General features: G+C 42.6%; 10 protein-coding genes and 1 non-coding gene across 11 annotated transcripts; 3 read left to right on the forward strand and 8 right to left on the reverse strand.

Moving 5' to 3' along the window:
- Positions 1-214: 214 nt before the first annotated feature.
- Positions 215-2,714, forward strand: TOT_010001345 (conserved hypothetical protein; the record flags this gene model as incomplete). Its single annotated transcript, XM_009691548.1, has 4 exons — positions 215-568; positions 647-1,637; positions 1,777-2,000; positions 2,121-2,714. 4 exons carry the CDS (start codon positions 215-217, stop codon positions 2,712-2,714), a joined length of 2,163 nt encoding a protein of 720 aa, XP_009689843.1.
- A 405-nt stretch (positions 2,715-3,119) lies between these two features.
- On the reverse strand, positions 3,120-4,997 carry TOT_010000998 (conserved hypothetical protein; the record flags this gene model as incomplete). The annotated part of the gene is made up of 9 exons (XM_009691549.1): positions 3,120-3,152; positions 3,234-3,301; positions 3,334-3,422; positions 3,454-3,560; positions 3,592-3,978; positions 4,011-4,240; positions 4,366-4,429; positions 4,461-4,625; positions 4,854-4,997. 9 exons carry the CDS (start codon positions 4,995-4,997, stop codon positions 3,120-3,122), a joined length of 1,287 nt encoding a protein of 428 aa, XP_009689844.1.
- A 559-nt stretch (positions 4,998-5,556) lies between these two features.
- Positions 5,557-6,408, forward strand: TOT_010000999 (major piroplasm surface protein; the record flags this gene model as incomplete). Its single annotated transcript, XM_009691550.1, has 1 exon — positions 5,557-6,408. One exon carries the CDS (start codon positions 5,557-5,559, stop codon positions 6,406-6,408), a length of 852 nt encoding a protein of 283 aa, XP_009689845.1.
- Positions 6,409-6,636: 228 nt separating this feature from the next.
- On the reverse strand, positions 6,637-7,232 carry TOT_010001000 (conserved hypothetical protein; the record flags this gene model as incomplete). The annotated part of the gene is made up of 2 exons (XM_009691551.1): positions 6,637-6,731; positions 6,758-7,232. 2 exons carry the CDS (start codon positions 7,230-7,232, stop codon positions 6,637-6,639), a joined length of 570 nt encoding a protein of 189 aa, XP_009689846.1.
- Positions 7,233-7,547: 315 nt separating this feature from the next.
- Positions 7,548-9,565, reverse strand: TOT_010001001 (conserved hypothetical protein; the record flags this gene model as incomplete). Its single annotated transcript, XM_009691552.1, has 4 exons — positions 7,548-8,232; positions 8,305-9,075; positions 9,116-9,227; positions 9,454-9,565. The coding sequence occupies 4 exons, from the start codon at positions 9,563-9,565 to the stop codon at positions 7,548-7,550; spliced, it is 1,680 nt and encodes a 559-aa protein (XP_009689847.1).
- Positions 9,566-10,034: 469 nt separating this feature from the next.
- On the reverse strand, positions 10,035-12,737 carry TOT_010001002 (CDC5-like; the record flags this gene model as incomplete). Its single annotated transcript, XM_009691553.1, has 11 exons — positions 10,035-10,258; positions 10,290-10,507; positions 10,540-10,616; positions 10,688-11,126; positions 11,263-11,375; positions 11,408-11,494; positions 11,527-11,670; positions 11,704-11,896; positions 11,954-12,327; positions 12,362-12,548; positions 12,592-12,737. The coding sequence occupies 11 exons, from the start codon at positions 12,735-12,737 to the stop codon at positions 10,035-10,037; spliced, it is 2,202 nt and encodes a 733-aa protein (XP_009689848.1).
- A 298-nt stretch (positions 12,738-13,035) lies between these two features.
- On the reverse strand, positions 13,036-14,579 carry TOT_010001003 (uncharacterized protein; the record flags this gene model as incomplete). The annotated part of the gene is made up of 9 exons (XM_009691554.1): positions 13,036-13,086; positions 13,128-13,277; positions 13,308-13,406; positions 13,438-13,560; positions 13,602-13,690; positions 13,721-13,892; positions 13,933-14,226; positions 14,260-14,385; positions 14,427-14,579. 9 exons carry the CDS (start codon positions 14,577-14,579, stop codon positions 13,036-13,038), a joined length of 1,257 nt encoding a protein of 418 aa, XP_009689849.1.
- Positions 14,580-14,699: 120 nt separating this feature from the next.
- Positions 14,700-16,314, forward strand: TOT_010001346 (conserved hypothetical protein; the record flags this gene model as incomplete). The annotated part of the gene is made up of 7 exons (XM_009691555.1): positions 14,700-14,825; positions 14,885-15,135; positions 15,173-15,287; positions 15,317-15,384; positions 15,418-15,586; positions 15,677-15,809; positions 15,842-16,314. The coding sequence occupies 7 exons, from the start codon at positions 14,700-14,702 to the stop codon at positions 16,312-16,314; spliced, it is 1,335 nt and encodes a 444-aa protein (XP_009689850.1).
- Positions 16,315-16,397: 83 nt separating this feature from the next.
- TOT_01t000010 lies at positions 16,398-16,478 on the reverse strand. Its single transcript has one exon. It is a non-coding gene; the product is annotated as a tRNA-Leu (tRNA).
- Positions 16,479-16,700: 222 nt separating this feature from the next.
- On the reverse strand, positions 16,701-18,054 carry TOT_010001347 (replication factor C subunit; the record flags this gene model as incomplete). The annotated part of the gene is made up of 8 exons (XM_009691556.1): positions 16,701-16,877; positions 16,982-17,051; positions 17,083-17,321; positions 17,353-17,415; positions 17,445-17,563; positions 17,598-17,711; positions 17,744-17,816; positions 17,854-18,054. 8 exons carry the CDS (start codon positions 18,052-18,054, stop codon positions 16,701-16,703), a joined length of 1,056 nt encoding a protein of 351 aa, XP_009689851.1.
- A 71-nt stretch (positions 18,055-18,125) lies between these two features.
- TOT_010001006 (uncharacterized protein) lies at positions 18,126-19,450 on the reverse strand (the record flags this gene model as incomplete). The annotated part of the gene is made up of 7 exons (XM_009691557.1): positions 18,126-18,180; positions 18,309-18,424; positions 18,462-18,548; positions 18,578-19,078; positions 19,111-19,257; positions 19,295-19,352; positions 19,383-19,450. 7 exons carry the CDS (start codon positions 19,448-19,450, stop codon positions 18,126-18,128), a joined length of 1,032 nt encoding a protein of 343 aa, XP_009689852.1.
- Positions 19,451-19,716: the final 266 nt, after the last annotated feature.

A 19,716-nucleotide genomic window follows, 5' to 3' on the forward strand; every position in this document is an offset into this window, starting at 1 on the left:
CGGCATTCTAAATGGAAGGTTGTCTTAACGATATGGGTGGAAGATGGGAACACACTCAAAAGTAGAACTAGGGCACAACTCGGTGCAAAAGTATAAAATATATGCATAAAAGGGTGTACATGATTAAAAAGGATAAGATGGAAAATTAAACTCGACTTTTTTTAGAAGACATAGCTCTAAAATTCAAAACCAAAACCTGATCTGAAAAAAGGGCATGGATCACTCGTATTCAATAGATACATGCCTATACAACAGCGGAAGTCTATCAAAAATGGATTCGACCGGCCTTAAGAACCATAAAAATGAAGATGAGAGTAAATTGGCGAGAACCATAGAAGAGGAACTGGGACTAGCAAGTGCCTACGGTGAAAACAAAACCTCAGGTCTAGAATCCAAAATCGACTTTCTGAAGAAGTGGATGGACAGCTTCTCGAAGCTGAAGCTCTCGGAAAGGATGAGCGTGCTGAAAAATTACCTGGACTTCAAGTCAGAGTTCGAGTACTCAGAAAGTAGCGTGGAAGCAGACGGCCCAAAAGCGTCAAAAACAGAAGAAAACGGTAAGTTCAGTGTAAACTCATGTATATAATCAGAACTGACGGAAGCGAGTACCACAGCATTCACTTCGAAGGAGTTTACGTCAACAGAGGCCCCGGTGACGAAGAAGAAGTTCGGATCAGCGAGATCAGAGGCGAAAAAGGCAAAGAAGAAGGGAGCGACAACGCCAGTAACGCCGATAATGCAGGTAACTTCGATAACGCCGACATCAGCCGCGTCAACGCCAAGGAGCGCAGCGTACGCAACCCTTGACAAGAAAACGCTGGAAAAGGTGTTTGTGCTGTTCGTAGAGACCACAAATAAGTTAGCAAAGAAGGCAGTGGAAAATAACCAACACGTGCTGACAGATAAGCTGCTGTGTAACATGTTTAAGATGCTGCAAGAGGCGTACGCAGAAGACTACGTGACCGACTACACGGAGTCTCTGGACGCACAGGGAATACACCCACTGTTCAACGTAGATTTTAACATACCGCCGAACACGCCAGACGTGGTGCGGGAGAAGGTGGAGAAGTTAGCGAAGGACGAAACGTTCAGAGAGACAATCTCGGAGAAGGTGTACATGTTCCAGTTCATAGAAAAGTTTAAGCTGCTTGACCTGCACAAGCTGTGTCTGAGCCACAGGCACTCCATGGTGACCGAACTGTGGAACCTGTGCTTCGACACAGTGGTGAACAAGAGGTCGCACGACTGGGACAAGGTGTACAGATGCAGAAACCTCGTGTTCGAGGGCAGCGGCAAGATTAAGCTGCCGACGGACCTGCGACACCTGGACGCGAAGTTGAACAGCGACGACATGTCGCAGTTCAGCGACAGCGCAAGCTCAAAAATGACGAGCGAAAACAACCTGGCAGATATGGAAAGATACGGAGTGCAGTCGGAGGACGTGGCGGGCTACGAGGACATGGACATTGGAAAGTCCAAGGACAAGTGGATAAAGGAGGTGTACATCTCGAACTCGAGAGTGCTCAACTACATAGTCAACACAAACAGGATGTTGGAGCAGGAAAGAGTGGAGATTTTAAAGGGGCACTTTAACTTCACAGGGACCCGGGAGCCCGGGACCTGGGTGAGAGAGCCAAGTAAGTGCAAAATTGTAACCATAGGCACAGTTATTCGTATTATTCCTTTACGATTATTTAAGCCAGATATCGTAGGAAACGTAGCATAATTATAGGCCATTAGTAGTTGAGTAAAGATCGATTATTAATTAATCTTTAGATAACCAGTTGCCGACCTATTGTCTGATAGAGAAAAAGGCAGTGAACATAAAAATTAGAGGTAAACTGCCCTGCGATATTATAACGGCACTATCAATAATCTCTGACTCCGAGTTGGCCACCGAATGGGTACCGTTTTCCAAGGATAGCAAGGACCTAAAAATATTTACGAAGACGAGCCGTATTTTTAAACAGGTGACTATTAGGTGTTATGCACAGATAAATGTTTTTAGTTTTGTATTTATTCTACAATAATTGTATTTTGTAAAACATTTACACCGATTATAGATTAAACTATATAACCCGTTATGCTAACAAATAAAAAAAAAGTAATAAAATTAATAGGTCTATGACTATCCGGTGATTGGACATAAGGAGACTGTCTTCCACGGTATATCGACGAATTTACTGGACGAAGCAAACTGCGTGATCATTTCATGCTCAAACCCCCCGGCGAGTAAGAAGGAAGCGGAATACGTGATGAACGCGTTCAAGCAGGGAGGTGTCGAAAAAAGCAACTACCTAAGAGTGGACTCGAACTATAACTTTGCAATCTCAGGGTACATGGTGAGCAAGGTGCAGAAGAAAAACCAGAAGTCGGGAGACATACTCTTCATACTATTCCCGTACAGCGAGGAGGAGACGCTGATGGAGGCGTACGGCAACGTGATCCAGGACGTGAAGATCGTGCCCATGAAGTTCGTGGTCTTCATAGCGAAGAAGATGATCCTGGGCATGTTCAGAAAGGTCTCGCGCATCTGCAAAAACTTCAAGGACTCGAAGTTCGCGAAGTCGGTGGAGGACCGCTCGGACTTCTGCACGTGGATGAACGGAGTGTACCGCGAGTACAAGGTGAACAACCCGCAGACCTTCGTGACAAACCAGCCGCTCGCGACGTACACATACTCGCTGAGCAGCGGAAGGAGGAAGTTCAAGTGACCCGCAAAACGCGCTCGCCGATGCGGATGAAACGCTTGCGGCGCTTGCTCTTGTAGGTTCTCCGTCGCATATTCGTGCCCCAAGTCCTAAGGGTCATGCGGTCGTAGGGGACTGCGGGAAGAGAGCCGCAGTAGATACATTTGAAAAAATCGCCAAACAAGGCAGCCCTATTTAGGCTAAAACTAGTGTACACAGATTTAAAAGGTAGACTAGCTTTAACAATGTGGCCCAGCTTAGTCAAGTTGGCCATAAATTAATTTGAATGTTCTGCTTACATCCGATACACCACCAACGTAGATTTCGCGTATTTATTTAAGCGTTTCGTGCCCATATAATAATTATTAAACAGATAAAGGGTGGAAGGATGCTATGTCATTAAAGGAAGTGGTAAAAATAGATAGTGTGTCAGTCGCGTATTGGACTAGGAATCCCGTAACCCTACAGGTTATTCTGAATAACAGATATAATAAATAGTAAGTAGATGCAAATTAAAAATTAAGTGGACTTTAAAAATAAAACCTCCAATTCGTCCTGGTGTGTGGACTTTCTACAGACGATGTGGACATAACCGCCCGAGTTCGGCCGAACTGAACAATAATAGTGTTGTGATACAACGTACCTTGAACGAGCGGCTCGGAACACATCTTATTTTCAGACAATACGTACAAGGACATTATGAAAACCTCAGTCTCCCTCAGAAGAACCTCACTAAAAACGGACTTATGCCATAAACAAATACCATGACTTCTTGAACAGGCCGTAAACAGTATCCTTTGAAATAATGCCGTTGTTTACCTTCAATAACTCGAAAGATTCCGAGCTGCCCTCAGAGCCAGGGTCTGAGTCCTACAGACACTATGTTGACTTCAAAACATACTTTTAGGCTCCGAAGACCCAAATTGTCGATGAACCCTAGTATGTTACTCAGGGGCGAGTTATTCTCGTTTAGGTCTTCCAAATCAGAGTGGACGTTCTTCTTGTTCAGCTCATGTATCATGTTCTTGACAGTTTGCTCGTTCTTGGTGCTATTCTTCTTAACAGCGTTGAAAATTTTAACGAAAACATCCCTGTTCCTCTCAAGAGCCTCCAACTTAAACCTCAGTTCAGGTTTGAAGGTCTCAAGTCTGCGGCGTTTTTTTCTATACACCTGTGTGTCCCCTGACTCTTTGAGTAAATTCAGATTATCATTGAGAAACTTGAGACTAAATCTGTGCTGAGCCTTTAAACTGGTGTTAAAATGTTCGTCTTTTGATCCTATGTGTACCTGAACGATTATTGATGAGGACAGTTGACTACCCTGGTGTGTTGAAATTGGGAATTGCACTGAGAAATTTTAAACCCAGAGGAAGTTTTCTCAAATAACTCCTCAAGTTTCCCGTAGTCTATTCCATTCGGAGCTTCAGAAGAGAGAACGACAGTGGTTGGGGATATTTTTGATAAGCTATGTTGCAGGCGCTGGTACAGTTTAGAGTCCTTACTGGTGTATTTAGGGTCCGTTAAATCTATTTCAACGGTAACAGAATCCTCTAAATTAAGTATAATTAGAGATCAAACACTTGTGTTTTTAATTATTTACCGCTGTCCTTAGTATTCAAATACATGAAAATAAATTGTATATTAAAGGTAACCTATGTGTTAATATAAAAATTACCTTTATTGCGATCGACTAGTTTACAATTGGAGAGACCCAGGGTCCTAAACACCTCCAAATCCAGCTAAACAAGAGTGAAATTACGATTAAATTACCACTAAATATAGCAATCCCTTGGAATTTATTAAAAATCTGATCTTGGACGAGGGCGTGTGATATACATTGAACAGGGATATCCTCTTCGGGATCAAAAACGCAGTAACAAAATGGACTTTGGTTAAATCAGTGAGTGAAACATTGTGAATAAGACAGCTGGAATCCTGTAAAAATCAAATTAGCGAAGTAATAGAAGAAGAAATGTACTTAGCTACACATTTAAGTAACAACTAAAAAATATACTTTTTGCGATAAAAATTCGTTTTGAAATTTATTTAAAACCGAGTTATCCCTAAAAGGGTAGGACAAAGTCGCCTAGAAATTTTAAATTTTAAGGAAGGACCGAATAATCTGTCATAAAGTAGATAAATTAAAATGTAAAAATAACATACACATTTAATAAAATTTCCCTGGTAAATCAACTCCTTAGTTGTCACATATAAAGTTTCCATAGACCTTATGTACGAATTTTGGGATTTTGTGTTAAGGACAATAAAGCGGAAATCGAAGGACGAAGGCAAGTTGTCTTTTGACATTTAAGCTCGTAATGCATTGAATAATCTAGGTATAGATAAAAATTATAATAAATTTATAATATAAACAAAAATTGTAATGGTAAAATATATAAAAATTAAAAAAATACAATAAATGGGTCTTTCAGCTAACACATATCAATCAACGAAAGTGGAATCAAAAATATAAATAAATAGATCATAAAAATATGATGGAAGGGCGGAAGGGATCTGTGTGTGATTGGTGAATTTAACAAGTATAAATCAAATTTGCACTCTTAATCGAAATTCAAGGTTGATAATAATCAATATTTAAGATCATCTTGTCAATATCATAAAGAATTTGGGTTGATTGATGGTTCAATAAAGGTATGAGACGGCATTCTATGCCGTGACGAGTGCATTGCTCCTATGTAAACATGCATCACAAATTGTAGGGCAGGAACATATGTATGGTAAATCAGTTGTTTCTAATTGCATTCGCTAACTTAAGTTCCTTGCTTTCAAACAGTTCTATAAGTTAAGTTTAATATTTAAATTATATTGTAAACCACACTTGTATACTTTAACTAGATAATTTGCTATGTTGTCCAAGAGAACGTTCAACGTACTTTGCCTAGGATACTTCCTTATCGTCTCTGCTACCGCCGCAGAGGAAAAAAAAGATGCAAAGGCTGAAGAGAAGAAGGACTTAACTCTCGAAGTTAACGCCACCGCAGCCGAACATTTTAAAGTCGACGCCTCAAACGCCAACGACGTCGTTTTTACTGCCGAAGAGGGATACCGCGTCAAGACACTCAAGGTCGGAGATAAGAACCTGTATACCGTAGATACTTCCAAGTTCACCCCAACTGTCGCCCACAGACTGAAGCATGCTGACGACCTGTTCTTCAAGCTCAACCTGTCCCACGCAAAGCCATTGCTGTTCAAGAAGAAGACTGACAAGGATTGGGTTCAATTCAGCTTCGCCCAGTACCTCGATGAAGTTGTATGGAAGGAGAAGAAGGAAGTAAAAGACCTCGACGCATCCAAGTTCGCAGACGCAGGTCTTTTCGCCGCTGAGGCTTTCGGTACCGGAAAGGTGTACAACTTCATTGGAAACTTCAAGGTCAAGAAGGTCATGTTCGAGGAGAAGGACGTTGGAGATTCAAACAAGGCCAAATACACCGCTGTCAAAGTTTACGTCGGTTCCGATGAGAAGAAAGTCGTAAGACTCGACTACTTCTACACTGGTGATGAGAGATTCAAGGAGGTTTACTTCAAATTGGTAGACGGAAAATGGAAGAAGGTTGAGCAGAGCGAGGCAAACAAGGATTTGCACGCCATGAACAGTGCTTGGCCTTCGGACTACAAGCCTCTTGTCGACAAGTTCTCACCACTTGCCGTTCTCAGCGCGGTTCTCATCGCCTCCCTCGCAGTATTCTATTATCTCTAGGCGCACTGAGTCTCACATATTATCGACGTTTAAAATAACAATTGATAATTTGTACAAGACTGTACATGTATGTGTATAAGTATATGCATGTTTGCAATGTGTCGAAGCCTAACGTGTTCACACTGAAGACCTAGGCTCAGTCGCACTACGAGTAAAACGTACAAATTAACGATTTTAAAACACAGAGGCGGATTCCTGAAGTGTCAAACTGGTGTTTCAGTAGATATGTTAGAGCAGACAGGAGACGAGCCCGCAGCAAATTTTCGTAAAGACTGAATCTTCCTCGTCGACCTCGTCGACCTCCTTGTCAACTCGGTTCCTATCTAAACTATATGGACTACGAACTTACAAACTATCTCACTGAACTCACGGACTGCGTCGTACTCCTCGTCGACGATCTCGCCGTATTCAACCTCAGCCAGAGAGCGCGAGTTGAGTCTCAAGTCCCTCAGCAGCTTGTGGAACTCGCCAAAATTGACTCTCCCCCAGGCCCCCGAGGAGAAGATATACTGGTAGTCCCGCCTGCTGCCGTCGTCATCGACTACGAACAGGTCCAACAGCAGGTGCTTGCCGGCCTTTTCGTACATCCAGCACTCAACGAGTCGCTCCATTAGGCTACCCTGCCACACGAGTACGCAGTTGTCGACAATCTGGTTAATTCGCAAATCGCTCAGGACTGTGACTATCACAGTATCCAAACAGAAACCGCCGTATTTACGCACGTGCAAAAGTTCCTTGCTCTCAAGAGCGTGCAAATCGATCGAAGAGCCTGCAAGAGAACCCGAAACGCACTGAATTAGTAAAAGACATAGGTATGGGTACATAGAAACCTGTATAATAATCACTGGAAATCAATCACCAAAATGAGAATTTTCAAAAATTAGCATGTTAATCTGATTCTAACACGTATGTACATAATATTTATCTACAAATGCTCGTGAGTCCGCTTTCAACTGGCTAGCTGACTAGCCACGAATATGCATTGGTTTAGTATTCGTGCACAGCTCAGTTAACAGTCATTTACTCATCTATGATTTCTTAAATGGTACACAATATAGTACATAAAAACAAACAACAGATAGCTAATACATACACGGATGCCGTACGCGGCTTTACGTGTGGTAGGAAATTAAAATACATCACTCAGATCTCGCATTGTTCATACTCGGGTGTTTAAACCTCGGTCTATTTCTAAAGTGTCTCCTTTCGTGCACATTTTCTGACATAACTGCGTTTTCGTTTGGTGTGGGTTCAACTGTATTTGCAGAGGACCTCCAGTCTTCGTCAATGTCCTTCCTCTTGGGCCTCGGCCTCAGCCTAGGCCTCCTGAAACTGGATGAATCAGTGTCCATCCTTTCAACATCGGGACTCAGAGCAGAGTCAGGCTTACCGTTTATCGGAGGTTTGGGAATGTTGTAAATCTTGCTGACCGAGGACTTCGAACTAAGCTCCGGAGGCTTCCTGGAGGCGACGGGCGACTTCGTCAGAAGACTGCTGAGCGTGGGAGTGTTCGGCAAGAGGCTGGGGGAGCTGCCGCTGAGCGTCTGGCTCGGCGCGAGTTTGTCAGTCCTCTCCCGCCTGGGCCTCGGAGCCCTCGGCTGAGGGCGCGAGGGGTACTGGGTGTCCATTCCGGCGGGCTGAGGACGACCGGTCGTGGTGAACCTCTTGCGCCTGAGGAAGCTACCCTTCTTCCTCTTGTCGAGCCCTGCTGACAGGCTGCCAGAAAGGCTGGACTCGAGGCCAGTGCCCAACTCAGATGAGAGTCTTTCGTCGATGGCGTTCTCCAGCTTACTGTCCAGGGTGGTCTCCAGCTCGCTGGATAGCCTGTTGTCCAAGTCGTCGGACAGAGACCTGTCCAGGTCGTTAGGCAGGCCGTTTTCAAGCTTGTCGCTCAACTGACTTGCAATTCTGTCGTCCAGTTGGTTCTCCAGTTGGTCAATTAGTCTTCCATCGAGCTGATTCGAGAGCGAATCTTGCAACAACAGGGTGTTATCCTCAAAATTACTTAAATCCAGGTAGGACTGCGCTAATTTGTCAGATACAAAGGGCTTTATTGTCATGCCCTCGGATCGGTCTGCAAGAATCGAGTTATTTAGAGAGTCGATGGCTGTGGTCAGCTCAGCTTCGTTGTAGCCGTCACTCTTGTTGTCTAACCAGTTAGACTCTGAGGCGGGGGAGTCTGCCCTCACGTGCGTTTTGTTTGCCTGAGACTTCCCAGGCTTCAGTCTGGTGATCGAGTACTGCTGATAACTCTGGTAAATGCTAAGTGAGTTGGTCGGGTACGGTAGCGGGGGCGGCGGCGGAGGTGGCGACCTGACGCCCTTTCCGATAAAGTTCGTGAAGCCGAGCGGGTAGTTCCCCTTCATGCCTGGCATCAGGAAGTCGTTGCCCACGATGTCCTCCTCCTCGTCGAAAGGGCTGTTCTTGAACGAGAACGACGAGCCCGAGTAACTGCCGTCGCGACTCGGGTGGTAGGGTGTGTTGTTCACAGCCTGCACTATCGGGAGGCGGTGCTTCACCTTGTAGCGGTTCCTCCTGGGCTCCTTGGAGGCCGATCGCTCGTTATCGTTGGTCACACTTGACCTTTCCGAGGTCTGGTTGTTCACACTCACTTCGCGATTACTCGATCCCAGCAGGTCAGGGAACGAGACGTCATCCAAGGTTCCCCTAAAAGGGCGTAAATCCACGTATTAGATGCGAAACTTACGTTTTTGTCTCGGACGTCGCGTCGTACTTAGCTTCTGATTTCCAGGCGCTACCGGCAACCTTGATTTGACTTGTTGTATTGACAGCGATACCCCGAACACTCACACTTATTCCTGAAGATCAAGTTATATTTAAAACAATAATTAAATTTAGTCAATTAAGAGCTCGAATATGTGCTAGTTAAGCTTCGATAAACACGATTTTGATATCACAAACATCCAAAGGATTAAGGGCGTAAGTAAAAATACATATCGAATACATAATTTATGGCGAACGTATATGGCAATAACTGAGTTGATAGAGTAGCTGTAACTGAATATAAACTATTTAGAAACAAACCAGTCTTTTTTAAACATTTCGACAATAATTTTTGACCCAGAGATAATGATTCAAAACCGAGAGTAGGTAAATTTTCATCCGAATTTGAACCATTATTCCAATTTTTATCCATATCTTAGAATTAAACGTTCAAACGAAGTGAAAGGATAAAAGTGTAAAAGGATTAATGAGCCAAAACAGTTAATTAAAGAATAAAAAACTGAATAACAATGATACTAAAAATACAAAAACAATTTTCTAAGCTTTAAAATGTTATACAAAGCAGGTATATGCCAAAAAAGGCCAGTAACGCAGAATACCCTGATAACAGAAGAATAAATCGAAGGGTAAATAGTATCTAGGCAAAAGCCTATAAAGATAAACAACAAAATATAAATATATTGTTTATAGCCACCTAGTTTGTCAGGGTATATATGGTTAAGGTGAATTTAGCTTTTTGCCCGCCCGACAACCGGCCCAAGTAAAACACAAATTAGATACGCCGAGTTAGGTATTAGAATATGTGTAACGTGAATATAAATCCAATCGAGGAGATTAATTGGAAACAGATGTGATGTGTAAACCCCTATTTTTAAAATTGGTTACACATACGGGTCACGACCGAGTCGCTTCAGAGTACAGTTTCTGAAATAAGGGTGTATCTGGGGCCAAGATACCTGCAACTTTCCGTTGAGCCGCTTCTCCCTCTGCAGCAGGTCCAGCTGCGCAGATATACGCTCACTCGAGGCGAGCCTCTCCCGGGCCTCCATATGGCTGAAGGAACTGAGATCGTTCATCGCCTGGCCAGTCGATTCATACATGTCGTCTGAGAGTGCGTCATTTTGGTGTGAACGAACCTATTTCCTTCGTGATCAGCTCCTCCCTTTTGCGATATCCTCCCGTCGAGACTGCGTACTTGTTCTCCAGCCCCTTGATTCGCTTCGAGAGGTTCTCCAGGTGCTTCTCGTACTCCCTGTAGAGCGTTTCCTCCGAGGCCCTCTGCTCCTGCAGCGTTAGCTTTTCTGACGGCATGTATCTCTTCTGCAGGTGCGAGTATTTGAAGTTGTCAGTTTTCCTAATCGAAAGTGTGTAATATTTACGGCATACCAGTCCATTTCCAGATTAGAGTCGCCGAGACCAGCTGATAGGAGCCTTGCCTCCTCGTCAATCAGTCTTCTCGCTTCCTAAATCACCGTTAATGTCACTCATTTGCGTCCATGAATCGCATCTTTTTTTATTTATCTATCTTTAATACCTCGAGTAGATTTATATCAAAGTGTTCCCTGGGGACGTAGTTGTCTGCCGGTCTTCCGTGCGGAATTGGGTGCTTCACGCTGTCGTAGGCCAGTATGTTTAAAAACTCTTCGTTTATTAGCTGCTTCTGGGCCATTTGCGATTCATTGAATGTGTTTTCCAGGTCGTTTACGAACACTATGGAGTTGAACACTGACGGCCTGGGCAGTCTTCTCTTTATCACCTCAGAATCCTGCAGCGCATCCTCCTCCATTTTCTTTTTAGCCAGTCTCACCTTCTGTGCTTCTAAATCCTCCATATCAGCCTCCTTCTGGTCCTGGTCAACTTCATCTGATTCCAAACTTTCAATTTCTGGTACTGTTATTTCAACTTGCTCTTCTGGCTCTGGTAAATTGGATAGACTTGCTTTAACGTATAGTTTAGCCATATCCATCCTTGCCCTAAGACGTGATTAGGTTATGCATAGCCAGTGCCATAAGCAGGGTTGATAAATAATTGCCTTTTGTGGCCATTTAGTGATACACAAATGGCTAATTTCATTAACTAGTTGATAACTAAATGGTAGCTATTGATTACTTTGCTCCTATCGGATCGGCATCTGAGGCTCCATCATACACTGAAGTATCACTCGGTCTGGGTGTATACCCTGATGTGGACCTTGCGCCAAATATCGACAGTGGCGTTTGTGCCTAAATTAAACTATAACGACTACCTAAGTTACCATCAGTTGCTTTATTGGATTAGGAGTCTGAAACTGTGCTGGAGTCTGCGGAACTGGAAACGACGAGTCTGGAAGGTTTATTTCTCCCTAAGAATAAACTAAATCTTACCTGAACTTACCTCTAAGGGTGTTTGCAGCTTGTTTGCCATTGCGGCGATTCTAGCCTCTTCCATTATGGACGAGGTCATCGGGGTCCTTGCAACCACACTGTTGGTTGCGTTCTCTAGCAGTTGCACGTCTGCTCCCATCTTAATAATTTGATTCTAAAAAGAAGTTGAGTGTTGCAGTAAACGTACAATTTCCTCATCAGTCATCGTTGGCTCCGGGAGTACCAGTCTATTCTTCAAACTCCTAGACTTGTCGTACTTTTCAAATATTGCCATTGCCGCCGGCGTGTCGTCGCTTTGCAGCCTCTTCAGCTTCCTGATGTCATCCTTCCGCAGCCTCTCCAACTCCTGGTCGCGGCGAATTCCTTCAAGCTGCTCAATGCTAAACGTTATTGTTAGTTGTTAATTGGCGTTAAACTCAATTAACTATTCCACGTACTTCTTTATTGATAAGTTTGCAGGCTTATCCTTATCTGGTGGGTAAAATCCTTTTGGCGGCTGTATCTCAAATGGGATTTCATGCTCGTAGTCGATGGTTTCCTTCTTCGACTTAAAGTTTCTCACTGAAATCCCTGCCGACTTTAGCTCTCTCCTCTTCTGCAGCGCTGCTATTCTCTTTGACTGTTCCAACGCCTTCTCTCTCGCCTTCCTCTTTGCCTTTTTACCCCTCGTGTTGGCCAAACGTGCTCTTGCTTCGGCCAACATTTCCTTTTCATCGTCGTCCATGTCCACTGCGTCAGGCCTTGACGGCTTACACTCCAGCTGTGGATCAATCTCACCTGGACGCAGTTTCCTAGGGTCAAATTCGTCGTCCTAGAGTGTTTTATTGGCCAAATAACCCTCTTACCTCCTCGCGTCCCTGGGCTTGGTCCAAAAGTCGCTCATAATGTTGTAAACACTGGTACGCTGTGCGTCCTATCAGCGGTCCTATTGTTCTCCACTGCGTTGGAAACAGTTTGGCCAGGTGTAAAAGCTTCTCTTCTTCCTCTTTGGACCATTCAGTCTTTTTAATATGAGGATCGAGCCACTCGAACCTAAATTATTGGTTATTAAAGTTTTAAACTTCCTGATTCTTACCATCTGGCTTTACATTGTTTTGCCGATTTATTTACCAATAAGGATGAGACTCTGGACCAGTTGTTAAGTCCATATTTCATAACGGCGGCCTTGAGCACCTCATCCTCTGTGTTTTTCCAAACTCCACCCTTTATTTGAATAAACATTTTAAAAATATAAATTAAATTTAAATTAAAAATACAATAACAGATAAAATTATTTTATACAGTGGTATTTCGCTAAATTGATTGATAATGTTTCCCCATCCATCAAGGAAAGTTAACATCAGTTTTCACTCATTATCAATTTACACTTTTCAAAGTTATAACTTTTTGTTGATTTTCATGTCCGTGTTATATTCGGTTTGACTTGAATCCATCTGTTATTGTTAAAATATCTGGTATTTTACTCACATCGCCAGTTACAAATACGAGATTCCATTGGGAATTTTACGTGTTAAATCACCTATTTGTTAATATACGGTGAAAGTTCCTTTATAAGGTATTCCAATCTATCCTATACATTGTTTATTTGATTCTTAGATTATATTGAGATACCTGTTTGTTTCTGTTCTTCCAGTTGTAATAGTTTACTCCCACCACGTTCCATCCCATATCTTTGAGAATCTTATATTTCAACTGTGTTAAAGCGTTCAGCTCTCTTGAGTTGTGGAAGAAGTGTGTGTACCCATTGACCTCGATGGCAACCTATTATTTCTTAAATTGTCGTAAACCTACATTTAATTTTGGAACGACGTAGTCCAATCTATATGGGCCCAGTTGATACTCGGACTTATATTTGAGCTTAATTTCATCCAACAGTTTGGACAGTTTCAACTAAAAGGGCGTGCGAGTTTTAACCAATTACCTGCATTTTCGAAGTGTTTGGAGCATACTTCATGTTTAATTTGATGATGGAGTCCAACAGTGTTTCATATTTACTCGGAAATGGATCCATGTTATACTTCAAAAAGTGTAAGCATATTCCAATCTATTGAGGGGATTATGTTCGGGTAGGAACTGAAACAGTACCTGGTTCACCTCAATATCCACGAGTAGCGACAGCTTCTCAGAGATCCTATCAATAATTGCACACACTATGTCTCCCAATTGCCCATTAACTGAAAAATTATTTCGCAGGTAAAACTAACTTTTCTCATCAATGTTAGAAACTACAATGGACAGCAATATGTTACACAGCTCCTGAGAGCCAAAGGTGTAAATACGAGGAGGTATCTTCTGATAGAGCAAAGTATGGTACATGGCGTTTTTATTCTGCAAAAAGCATAACGATCTCAGAACCATGGCCAACAAAGCCTTATCCTAAACCCAATCGTTACTATAAAATAGCATAGTTACTTACCGAACATAATTCATGATAGTTAGATTCATTGGTAAGCAATTTTGTAGAGATTCTATCGATTATGGATTCGTCCCTATACTGCAGCTTTGAGCACAAATGAAGTATAAAGCACAGGTCAAAGGTTGAAAAAAATGAAAGCTCCTCATTAATCTTAAGTGTGACCAGAGGGATGAAAATGTTCGTTTTCAGAACATCGAGCTTATTTAGGTCTATCAAGTACTGCGTTAAGCTCCTGGTATCTATTGACTTATACTTCCTCAGTACTATGCGATTAATTACATTTAAAAGCGAAAGCTAAGCACACATGAACATGAATTGTGCCAATACCTTTTTGTATGAAACTTTAGCGAGAGAGTGAGTGATCTTCAAGAGATCGGACACCTCCAAGGAGTCCAAATTGAACCGAATCTTGTCACACAGGCGATCCCAAAGGTTCCAATCAGTGATTTTACTCTATTCAAATGGGTGATTTTTATGAATTTGTATGTATTTACCCTGCTTAGTGTGTCAAATGAGTATATTATCTGGTCATTATTTAATTCTCCAATAGTATTCTCTAGAAGGCTGGGAATCTGGTTAACGGAATAGAATCTTCCATGAAAGACTGGATATTTTACACATCTTAAAATTTTATTGAAATTATACATCAAAAATTATAAAAACTATTAATTTAAAAGTATAGGTTAGTATACAATGGTAAATTATAACACACCACATCAGTCAAGTTAAAACACAAATAAGTTATTTATTTATAAAATATTTCATATATGATGAGGCTCAGTAATAGAAGGTGTGTGTCTGAGGGGTTCAAAACATTTCTGAACAGTATACAAAGGTACAGATTGCTAAATAAAGACGATAAGGAGAAACTGCTATCTCAACACAATCTACAGGTACACATACATTAATTCTCCATCATTTTTATAGTCATTGTATTAATTAATACGTTTAGAATGTTTCGTCCCGTGAAATGACTGAGATAAACAAAAAACTGGACCTTCCAGATCACACACCAGCATCGCACAGAGACCAAGAGTTGAAAGGATTAGACAATTCTGATTTAATAAAAAGAGAATTGAGCAGACAAATGAGTTCTGGGTTTAAACAGAGAAGGATTGTAGTAAAAAATAAGACCTTTACAGGGAGAAGTAAATTTTTTATGGGCATCGATCCTACTAAGGAACTGGATCCAATTGAAATAAAGTAAGAAAAATAGAAGTGATGAATAAACTGGATGTAGATATGATATATTCTCATCGGAAAATGAAACGGAATCGTTGGTTTCAGACGTAAAAAAGGCATCCAAATACGAACAAGTCCAGAAAATATTGGAAGAATCAAGACCAGTATCACAGGTATCATAAGAGCTGTTAACGACGTTTAGCACGTGTTAACGGATAATTTCATGGATGTGCTCTCGAGAGCAATAGAAGAAAATTTATCAAACCTGGAGTAAGTACTTAATGAGTAAATGTAAATGTTCAGGAGACCTGTGCTGACAAATGAGTTGTCAGACTACAAGGCAGCATATGCCATGAAGAGGGCGTCCTTGCGCAACTTACTCATAAACAAGTGTGTGAGAAACGCATTCGAGGAAAGTAGAGTGGATAAGTTTATAGATTCTCAGAAGAGTGCATACAGCCAGAGACTAAACGTAGGCAATAAAAAAAGTTATTTATGTAGAAATGAGTTTACATCAAATGGGCCACACCCCCAAGCAACAATTTACTCACGCAATCGTTAGGCTCCATTACCACCTGAGGTCTTAGAGCCGATCGCAGCATTCAGAGGAGACGTTTACTATTCATTTTCGCCGATGCAGAGACTCCAGGATAAATTGAATGGAATCAACAGGCTGATAGACGGAATAGCATCAGGTACCAGTGAAGGCAATTATTGAGTTTAGGAGACGAAGAAATAGTGTCAAAGCTGCCTGAATTTGAGAGAAAATCTGATTACCCATTTGATAACTACTACGGATTCAAGTCGGAAGTGCCGAATGAAGTAACAGGGTCGATAAAAATGGGAAAGAAACCGAACGAAGAGGCGCTGAGGTACCCGAACCTGCAGTGTGTAGCACACTCGTTGCCAAAGGACCGCAAATACAGAACAATAGTGGCGCACTCAATCAAAGTGTTGGAAAGAGCGAGAGGATGGGACCACCTGAGCAAAGTTAAGGCCATAAATAAGCTCGTGGAAGTGTACAATAACATGAGTTCGTCAAGTTACTACCGAAAAGTCATGGAAGACTCGGTTCCAACGGAAGATGAGAGGCCAAAAGTGGTTAAAACGCTGACTCGACAAGAAGTGTTCAATAAAGGACTAAAGTACATACCGTCTCTGTTCCGAAATCATTGGAACCGAGTGAAAAGAAAAAATTAATGTAATAAGGTGTGGTTATATGTTTAATTAAATAAACATACTCAGGAGGGGCTAGATTCTTAAAAGAAGCAATAATTAGAAACTGACAGAAGTGGGATTCGAACCCACGCCCTAGAAGGACTGCGACCTGAACACAGCGCCATAGACCGCTCGGCCATTCTGTCTGATGGTATCCTGTTAAAGTATATTTATATTAGTAACAATAAACAAAATTAAATTAAAACTAAAACACAAAATGACTAATATAACCAGTTATGTTATTTGGAATCACAAATGTTGAAATTGTGGGAACACACGGGAAGCAAGCCCCAAGCGGGCAACTCAAGACGTAACGAAAATATAAATATAGGTTACATGAGAGCATAAAATTAAGCTAATTAGAAATGCTAGCTCTTAGAGCTCTTGTTTTTTGCTAGAAGGCTCATGGTTTGGGCCAAAAAGGCCTCAATATGCCAAATGTCCTTTGAGCCCATCTTCATGGTGTGAGAGAAGTGAGCAGCCAAGTGAACGACGAGGGGAACTAGAGAAGGCTTTATGCGTCGGAGCAACAGATTGACCATAGTCTGTGGAATACGTGAGTTGAAATACAAATGTGTACATAACAATGATATATAAGGTGTGTGTACACATATGTGACCTCATATCTACACATAGCAGAAACAAGTACCTCTAAAATGATGTCTCCGGGAATGCAACAGACCAGGAGATCGTATATCTGCGACCTTACTGCCGAGAGCCTGAACGTTACATGAAATGGCATGAATGTACGTCGACGGAGTCTGGTTCGAAAGCACCGACTGAACGATTTGGTTGATGTTCTTCTCCCAGGGCATCATGAAGTTCTTAGTCTCCAGCGTGAATCCACCCATGGCGACCGCCTCCAGGGTGAGAATGGACCGCCTGAGGTTCCTGTTGCTAGATTCAGCAATATTCATAAGCATCGAGTCGCTGGCCTGGGAGGGAGTGATGTCCTCAGCATTGCAAATCCCACGCAAAATATCGACAATCTGTATGTTTGCGTTACATATCTGTGCTCACCTCTGCATTGGTGTGACTCCTCACCCTCACACACAAACAACGGCTTCTCAAGGGAGGCATTATCTGAGCAAAATTGGAATCGACGAACTAACCCTGGATAGTTGGCGAACGTGTAGAAACATCCGTGCGTTTTTAACGCAGGTTTCCATGGTCCGACGAAGAGCGGCCTGAGCCTCCTGAGTAAGAGTATCCGCGTCCTCCAGAAGAAACACTGTTTTGGCGTGAATTAAGTAAATTGAACGAACCCCTGTAGGAAGGACCCTTCGAAAAGTAATTTGAGGCCGAAGGGGCAGAAGACAAGTTGCGAATAACGTCCTGAACTATATACCTATCCCTGGTGCCCAACTCAGGACAAGGAACTGAAAGCGTCGTGTTAAAACATAAAACCAACTTTGAATGTGCGCCTCACTCTGGCAAACAATCACCTCATTGGAGTCCTTGTAGGTCAAAACGTCCGTTTTAATCTGTGCAAGTAAATTGATACTTATATGATTAAAATACCTTGTCGACCCTGGTTCCGAACACGTCCCGTAGCGTGGCAAGCATTCTGGACTTTTTCCCGGACCCGGAAGGGCCGTAGAATAGAAAATGCGGCAGCTCCCCGTGCGATTTGCTAACCAGCTTCAACAAAAGTTCGTTGACATCCTTGTGGGATGAAAAGTCACTTAAATTCCTAGGACAGTGCTTATCTATCCAAAGCATAGGTAAACGAGTAAGAATAAAATTAAAATTAAGGCAAGCCACACACTGGAATCCCAATGTAGGACCTATTTTTAATCATCTTCGAGGGAAATGTTCTTGGAACTCTTGTGTATGTGCTCCAATTCACTGAAATATAAATATTTCAATTTAATAATTGTATTACTCTAGCCGGTCCAGGATAAGCTTGTCCCGTAAATCGGGGAATGGTTCGAGCCTGATATACCTAAACACAATTAGGGTTCCACTGAACGAACGCTTGATCGGTGAAGAATTTTAGCTTTGCCCTTTTTAAATTATCTTCCCTGGCTCCAGCCTTATAAAACAGGGACTGTTTAAGCATCTTCTTGAAGGAATCGACAAATTCTTCCTTCTAATGGAAAATGGTTACACATGTATGAACGCATTACCTTTTCATGTTTGTACTTATCCAAGGATCGTTCCAATACCCTTATAGGCAAATGCCCAAACAGCTTTGTTCCAAGAAGCTCGACAGCCTGAATTGTTAACTTAAATAGAGAGGTACCTCTTCCAAATCGTGACCGAAGGGATCTATCTCCGCCAGCTTGCTCTCAAACAGCCTAACTCTGTCAGCAAGGAAGTCCCTCGTAAACTTCTTATACAAGTAGCGCCTGTTCTCCAAGTGCTCGTTGCTGTATCGCGGGTCTGAACTGAGAAGCTCATCATCCATGGGCTCCACTTCGCCGTCCCTGAACGGCATCTTGACCTTTTCGTATAGGAGACTCAGGAAGTTGTCCTCGGCCATTTTCCGAAGGTGTGCGTCTCTGTGAGATTCCTGGTGCGACTCCACCCTTCTTTTGTGCGATTCCCTGGGTTTTTTCGACTGGTCCAGCTTTCTCTTCCCGGACTCTTTCTCTTTCGGTTCCAAACTCTCCAAAAGCTCCAGCGTGTGTGGAGTGGAAGTGCTCTCTTCCAGAAGCTCCCTTCTCAACTGATTGAAGAGCCTTTTGCGATGCGATTGCGGAATCTTCTTATATCGAGGGTCAAACAAAAGCTTAGGTATGGTCTGAGAAGTGTGAATTGATGTTGGTTTGATACCTGTTCATAGCCCACATTGTTTGGAAGGTTTAGCGATTTTACCAGTTCCTTGTACTCATCGAGGTCCTCCTGTGGAATCTTCACCTCCTCCGGTTCCTCTACTTCCTTCTTCTGAGGCTTCTTTATGGAAGGCTTGTCCCATCGGGTCTGTAGTTGAGAATGTGCCAACGGCCGTTGCAGTTACCTCTTTGGTCTCTCGGTTGTAGTAATATTTAAAATTCCCCGACGTTTCCACCTCATACCTAAGCGTAAATTGAGATTACTCAAAATACCAGCTGGATTCCTCCATCTGCTTCCACGAAACGGGCACTCCGACATCCCCGTCCGTATCGTTAACCATTGCCCTAGCGAGAGAGCGGAAACAAACACAAATACGGCTAAACTGTGCACATGGAAGATAAAAGTTAGATTATACAACAATATTGTTAATGGCGTGCGTGATTGAGTCGATAAGTGCGTTGGTTTGGGGCGAGTAGTTGGGCGTCAGCTGGAACCGAGGGTTCCTGAACAGCTCAACGACGACGAGTGACACGCCCCAGGGGCACTGGCCGGGCGCAATGAACGACTCGAGCAGGACTCTGAGTATGACCTGGGTGGCCTCAGGGT

The sequence above is a fragment of the Theileria orientalis genome, chromosome 1 (assembly GCF_000740895.1).
Source record: "Theileria orientalis strain Shintoku DNA, chromosome 1, complete genome".
NCBI classification, from domain to species: Eukaryota; Apicomplexa; class Aconoidasida; order Piroplasmida; family Theileriidae; genus Theileria; species Theileria orientalis.